Source organism: Trichechus manatus, unplaced genomic scaffold (genome assembly GCF_000243295.1).
Source record: "Trichechus manatus latirostris isolate Lorelei unplaced genomic scaffold, TriManLat1.0 scaffold00084, whole genome shotgun sequence".
In the NCBI taxonomy this organism is placed as follows: Eukaryota; Metazoa; Chordata; class Mammalia; order Sirenia; family Trichechidae; genus Trichechus; species Trichechus manatus.
This window is the reverse complement of record NW_004444020.1, coordinates 1,364,386-1,372,119: the sequence shown is the minus strand read 5'-3', so window position 1 is coordinate 1,372,119 and position 7,734 is coordinate 1,364,386. Positions and strand designations below refer to the sequence as shown.

General features: G+C 34.7%; 1 protein-coding gene across 1 annotated transcript in view; it reads left to right on the top strand.

The window, feature by feature from the left end:
- The window catches only part of MRPL3 (mitochondrial ribosomal protein L3), a 55,775-nt gene that overhangs the window by 43,864 nt on the left and 4,177 nt on the right, over window positions 1–7,734 (top strand). Inside the window, exons 8-9 of the mRNA XM_004381398.2 lie at window positions 2,756–2,833; window positions 4,962–5,039. Coding sequence (XP_004381455.1) covers window positions 2,756–2,833; window positions 4,962–5,039 — 156 coding nt within the window. The remainder of the gene's footprint in view (window positions 1–2,755; window positions 2,834–4,961; window positions 5,040–7,734) is intronic.

Genomic DNA, 7,734 nt, shown 5'->3' with positions numbered 1-7,734 from the left:
CTAGGGGACAGTGAGTTGAAGATAATGGTGATGGAATAATTTGGAAAAGGATAGTGAGAATAGCAGCACAACTGGAAGAATGTAATGGATGTCACTGAATTGTACATGTAGAAGCTTTTGAAATGGTGTAACTTTGGCTATGTATATTTTCACCAAAAAAAAAGTCCTCAAGGTCGAGAAGGGAGAGTGTTGACACATTGTGGGGTTCTTAACCAGTGTCAGAAAACAATATGTGTATTGACTGTATAATGAGAAGCTATTTGTCTGTAAACCTTCATTTAAAGTACAATAAAAAATTTTTTAAAAAATGTCAGGGTCATGGAAGACAAGGAAAGACAGAGGAACTATTCCAGATTAAAGGAGACTGATGCGACAGGACAGCTAATGTAAAGAACATGATTGGGGACGTTAAAATTAGAATATAGACTGCAGATTAGATAATAGTATGTGAAATTTTCTGAGTTTTATGTTGTTATGTGAGAATATCCTTGTTCTTAGTAAAAGCACGTTGAAATACTTACAGGTAAAGGAGTATTATATCTGCCACCTAAAAGTTTAAAAGATTACGTATATTGTAGACATAAATTTAAGAAAACATAAGGGTAAATCTTCATGATCTTGGGTTAAGCAAAGTTTTAGGCATAATACCAAAAGGACAGCAACAAAAGAAAAAATAAATTATACTTCATCAAAATTAAACCTTCTTGCTACAAATGATAATATCAAGCAAGTGAAAAGATAACTAACAGTGGGAGAAAATATTTGTGAATCATATCTGATAATGACTTGTATCCAGAATATATAAAGAACTCTTACAACTCAGTAGTAAAAAAGATATATGACCCAATTAAAAAATGGGTTAAGGATCTGAATAGACATTTCTTCAAAGAAGATATATAAAAGGCCAATAAGCAGCTGAAAAGATGCCCAACATTATTAGTCATCAGGGACTTGTAAATCAAAACTAAAGATACAACTTTACACTTATAGAATGGCTATAATAGAAAAGACAGATAAGAACAAGTGTTGACAAGGATGTGGACAAATTGGAACTCTCATGCATTGCTGGTGGAAGTGTAAAATGGTACAGCCACTTTGAAAGACAGTTTGGCAGTTACTTAAAAGTCATCCATAAAAAGAAAGAACTATTGATACATGCAACAACGTGGATGGGTCGCGAGACCATTATACTGAGTGAAAAAAGGCCATCTCAAAAGGTCATTTTATAACACAATCTACATGACACAACTATAGTGATGAGGAACAGATCGGTGGTTTTGAGGATAACTATAAGGGGATAACATGAGGTAAGTTTTGGGGTGATGAAGCAGTATTCTGATTGTGGTGGTGGATGCACAAATGTGTGCATGTCAGAAAATTTGTAGAACTACACACATACACAAAATGAGTACATGTGAAACTCCAAAAATGGGAGAAGAATTAAGGTCTGTTCAGTTAATGGTGTTGTACTCATGTCAGTTTCCTAGTTTTGATGATTGTACTGTGGTTTTGTAGGATGTCATTTGTGGAAGCTGGGTGAAGGGTGCTCAGGAATTCTCTGTACTATTTTTGTAACTTCTCCGTGAGTATAAAATTATTTCAAAATAAAAGGTTAAGAAAAAACATAAAATATGACCCAGCAATCCACTCCTAGGTATATATCTAAGAAAAATGAAAATGTGTCCACACAAAAACTTTTACATGTATATTCATAGCAGTATTATTCATAATAGCCAAAAAGTAGAAACAAACCAAATGTTCAACAGTTGATTAATGAATAATTAAAATATGATATATCCATGCAGTGGACTATTCAGCAGTAGGATGGGATGAAGTACTGATACATGGTGCAACATGAATGAACCTTGAAAACATGATGCTAAGTTAAGGAAGCCTGTCAGAGTAGACCACCTATTGTATGATTCCATTTATGTGAAATGGCCAGAGTAGATAAATGCACAGAGACAAAGTAGATTAGTGGTTGCACAGGACTTAGGAGGGTTGGGGAGAGAAACAAGAGTGACTGCTAATAAGTGGGATTTTTGTTCTGGGGTGATGAAAAAGGTATAAGATTGATTTTGGTGATGCAGAACTCTGAATATACTAACAACCATTGAATTGTATACTTTAAATGGGCAAAATGCATGATATGTGAATTGTATCTCAATAAAGCTCCTCTAAAAATTAGGGATATAGAACAACCTATTCTTGTGACCCAAGTTAGTTATTTATCATGAAACATACACATCTGTGTTTGTGTAAATACTTCCATTAAGGATTAGCTAGTAAATGCCTTCATAATCCTAAGCGTTAGGGTACACTTTTAATGACAGTATAAATTTGGTGGGGCAGGGCAGTGTTGGTCCTATTTTAGTACATAGTGCTTATCACAGAGTAAGTATGTTTATAAAATATAAGAGATAGTGTGAAGCTGCTTGATTTGTGTGAATCAGACAGCCAGAACTAGACAAACTCAATATTCTAATAACTAACCCTGACCACGGAAAACCAAGACCTGTTGACGTAGAGTCAGTTCCGACTCATAGGTCACTTACTCTTGTTATTGAGTTTTTCTCCTAAGTATCCTTCTTACTCTGTATTTATGTTGTCAGTCTCATATAGAAAGGAAATCCTCAGAATGGGGAAAAAATAAAACAACATTTCAATAACTCATATTCTTAGTTTGCATTTTGATTTGATCAGTGCTCTTAGAAATTGAGAGTACTTGGAAGTACTGACTGGTTCTCTCATTTAGGATGTTGCAAGAGTCTGGCCTGGAACTAAAATGCCTGGACAAATGGGGAACAGAGATAGGACAGCATTTGGACTGAAAGTAAGTTTCTGAAGCAGCTTTTTAGCAATGATCAAATTAATGCCTAAATGCAAAGGCACCAGAGTATATGTTTAATATATGTGTCTGTCTCATTGTTCTAATAGGCTTTAAAATTACTGAGAGGTGGAAGATAAGTGACTTGTATGTGTATGTGCTGTTGTGGTAGCAGTAGCAACAACAGCAGCAGTAAGTATTCATTTAACAAGCAAGCAATGGAATGTACAGCCATTAGAAAGAAAAAATTAGTTATCTGTCATTTGACCTGGAGGTTTTCTACAAAATGTTATTGCATGAAAAAAGTAAGATTCAGAGCATTTTTTTTTTCATAAAAGAGTGAACAGAACGCTCCATACATATGTGTGTTACTATGCCGTTATATAAGCACAGATAAAAGTGGAAGGTTGCATACCAGATTATGGATTATATGTCAGATGTGTGGTGGATGGACATGGATGTGGGTGAGGAAGGAGAGAGAGACAAGCAAAATGGAGGGTGGGGGATAGCACTAAAAAAAAAAAAAAGGATTGTAAATATAGATGTTTGTATAAAATAATTGTATATGTATTTTAAAGGGGGAAAATAAGTTCAGTCTCTACTAAATTGAATGTATGTGCTACATAAATGAAAAAAGCAAGTTATACTATAATGAGTGCAGTATAATTCAGTGTCTATAAAAATAAACCACTATTTATGTATGTATGCATATATGCTTCAAATCATAGAAAGTACAAAGAAGAAAATAAGCCTCCCATAAGAACATCCAAAGATAATCTTTTTTGTACATGTCCTTCCAGTTTCTATTTTAGATAATTTTATTTATAATTTTTGACCAGCAGAAAAAATTTATATTTTGTATAATTCAATCTGAGATTTTTTCCCTTCTATTACTTTTTTATTTTTTATTTTTTTAGTACACATACTGTTTTATGACATTGGTTACCAACCCCACGACTTGTCAACACTCTCCTTCTCGACCTTGGGTACCCTATTACCAACTTTCCTGTCGCCTCCCTCCTGCCTTCTCGTCCTTTCCCCTGGGTTAGTGTGCTCCTATAGTCTCATTTTGTTTTCTGGGTTTGTCTGATCTTTGGCTGAAGGGCGAACCTCAGGAGTGACTTCATTTACTGAGCTGAAAGGATGTCCGGGGGCCATACTCTCAGGGTCTCTCCAGTCTCTGTCAGGCCAGTAAGTCTGGTCTTTTTCTGTAAGTTAGTATTTTGTTCTACCCTTCTACTATTTTTATGCTTACCAGAAATCTCCCCCGCACCCACCCCCACTGTGTGTGTGTGTGTGTGTGTGTGTGTGTGTGATTTTAGTTTCTGTAGTATTTAACTTTTAGCCATTATTACATATGAGCTCTGGATCAAACTTGATTTTCCCCAGAGGTATTTAGTTGTCTCAGTATCATTTTTTGACTGATCATTCCTTCCTATTTGTGTAATTTTTTTTCTCCATGTGAAGATCTGCTCTGCCCTCTTATTTTATAAATTAGGCCCAGTGAAGTTGTGGCTTGCCCAGTTCCTAGTTTCTAATATTAACTAGGAAAAAATTTTTGGTGTGCTTTAATGATGCCAACGGAGTCCATTGAGATATCCAGGTAGTCTTGATCATTTCAGTCACATTTATATTTTAAGTGAGTTTTCTGCCACTTTTGTAGGACATAACTTAGGGTTTTATATTTAAAGAACAGAAAATGTTGTGTGGCAAAAGTCAGATTTAGTGCATGACATATATATAATAATACTTTTTTCCATAAAAATGTGAACCACAACCTCACCACATATGTGTGTTGCTATGCCATTATATAAGCACTGAGAAAAGTGGGAGGTTATACACCAGGTTATGGATTATGTCAAATATATGTCAAGTGTGTGGGTCAAACTTGATTTCCCCCCACCCCCGAAAATTTAGTTTTCTCAGTGCCATTTCTTGATAGATCATTCTTTCCCAGTGTCATTCATAGTGTTTGAATTTTTTTGAATTCCTGTTCAACATTTTGAAGTGCTAATATGATTATTACTTTACAGGCTTCCCTCCTCCTCATCTTTTACTAACAGATACTGCTTGTTTGTTTTAATATGTTTTCAAATTTTTAGCGCTTTAACTTTAATTTCATTTTATGCTTTAGGTGTGGAGAATAAACACAAAGCACAATATAATCTATGTAAATGGCTCTGTACCTGGACATAAAAATTGCTTAGTAAAGGTATGTATGTATAGCTGACACATATGAGGGTGTGTGCTGTGAATTCTTTGATCTGTATTTGTGGTTGGAAAATAAGTGGCTCTTTTACCACATGCTCTTTGTTGAACTTCACTGTTTTTGGAGTAGTGTATCTGAATTAAAAGGTTACACAAAATACCCTATACCCTATGAAACTGGAAACCTGCAAAAATAGTAGAGCCACCAAGCAGAGGGATCTTCAGAAATGTGAAAAGGTTATAAGGAAATTTATTGTCAAAATGTCAGCATCTCTGTCCCTCCAAAAACAAGAACTTGTTTGCTCTCTAAAGAGAGTTACTTTGACACGGGAATTGGCAATTTGTGGGGTGGAAATTAAATGAGAGTCACCAAGAAAGGTGATTAAAAGTAGACACTTTTAGGAAGAGATTTATTTTGCTATTACCACTAGCCTTATTACCCCTTTAAGTGTGATTTTTTTTTTCCCCCCTTTAAAAAAAAAAAAAAAAGCTTTTTCTTTTTAATTCAAAAACAAAAGAAGAAAACAAGCATGTACAAGATAGATTTGAAGCGAAAACTTTTAAGCTCTCACAGGTTTATTTCTATCAAAATAAATACTCTGTCTGGGGTTTAGGTCAACATAATACAAATTCTCTCACTTCTCTGAAAGATTGTAGTAGAAGTGATGTCACCTATTCCCAGAAATATATTTTTCATTGATCTCCTGTCCTGTCCTTTGTGGTTGGATATAGGTTTCTAAGTTTAAGTAGGTTTCCAATCCAGTGTAACCTAGCTCTATTCTGAATATCACAACATAACAGAAGAGAAAAAAAGGATAAGAATTAGTTCCCATAGTAGATTTGTACTGGATAGCAGATAAATTTTTAAAATATTGTCAGATCATCCTTTTCTTCCATTTTGGTGCATATAGTACTGTGCTGGCTTTCTAGTTGAGCCTTACCACTACTGTGACTTCTCAGGTGGCACCTCAACATCTTTGACACCATAAGGGATGGATAGGTCAGCTGTCTTCAAAAACCGTAGTGTGTGCAGTGATGTTCTGAGCTGGTCGTTTTAAACAGTTTATTACCAGCAACACGTATTACTCAGATTTGTTACCCACTTCAATAAAAGGTTGCTTTTAAAAACCTCAGTCAACCTTCTTAAAGGGTGCTGGTTTATTATCACTGAAGGTATTAAGACGTTACAACAAAGGCAATCCCAAAAGAAACTATAGCATCAAAGAAATATCCACTTTGAACTGTTAACACACTGTTGTTAGATGCCATCGAGTGGGTTCCGACTCATTGTGACTCTATGTGCAACAGAACAAAACCCGGTCCTGCACCATCCTCATAATCGTTATTATGTTAACACCATAGTGAATATATTTCCAACAAACATATTTGGATAAAAATAACTCATCATTAAAAGAAAAACAAAAGATCTTTGAAATATGGTCCTAAATAACTGTCTTAAACCTTAAAGTTACACGTGCCTATCTCAAACATCAAGGTTACACATGTCTGTCTCGAACATTAAGATGTGGGTTTAAGGAAATGTTTTGTGAGTTTATGTTTTAAATGTCAAAAGCTTGGTACATCTTTTGAAAACATTCACCCCATTTTTTCCATTCTTCCAGGTGATTCAAATCAGGAGAATGAGCCCCCTTGTCCATGGAGATTGAGGTGCTTCCTATGGGGCAAGCGGCCTCATTAACATCCATTCCCCCCACTGGCCGTTTTGCTCCTTAAGAGTATAGGGCTACCAATTTTTTTAATTTTTTTTTTAAGACTCTAAAGTTAGTAAAGGTAGTCTAGGGATAACCAACCAGTTTAATTAGTGTAGCCTTTTTGCTGTTGTTTGGATTCACTAAATACACCAAGAGAGCGAGTCTAAAGAACTGTTGTTGCCATCATATGTATGTTATTAAATACTATTCATGTGTGCTCATTTCTATATCCTAACTTACACATTTAAGTGTATTATCAGATTTAACTTTTTTTGTTTGTCCCCTCTCCACCCTTTCCTCAAAGATTTGAACTGGTTTGGCAATACACATAAATATAAAAAGAAAGAGATAGATGGTTGAGAGAGTCTTGGTGAAGATAGGGAAATAATAAAGCCAGGGGTAAGAGTAAGTGCACAGAAATACATGCCAGAATCTTAACATTTTTTAATTTTTTGCTAATTTTTGGCTCTCAACTTTAGAGCCACCAAGATAAAAGAAAATTAGATGAGATGTCATCATATATGTTTCAAATCAATGAATTTTAGTATAGTAGTATTACACATTTCAAATCAATGAATTTTAGTATAGTAGTATTTACATTTTGAATATAAAAGTAGTGCTTTTGTTGTCTGAAATGTTCCTCAGCTGTAATTACCTGTAAAAATGTAAAATAAACTGAGAATTAGCTGTTCATTTATGACTAAATATTTACATTTATCAAATTATCACAGAAAATTTTATTATTGTTGGTTTTGTTTGCCTGGGTCTTTTTTTTTTCCCCATGTAATATCATATTTTGTCGTTTTTTTAATTGTGCTTTAGGTGAAAGTTTACAGTGCAAATTAGTTTCTCATTCAAAAATTCATACACAGATTGTTTTGTGACATTGATTGCAATCCCTGCAATGTGTCAGCACTCTCCCCGTTTCCATGAGTTCCCCATGTCCAGTTTTCCTGTCCTTTCTGCCTTCCTGTCTTTGCTTTTGGA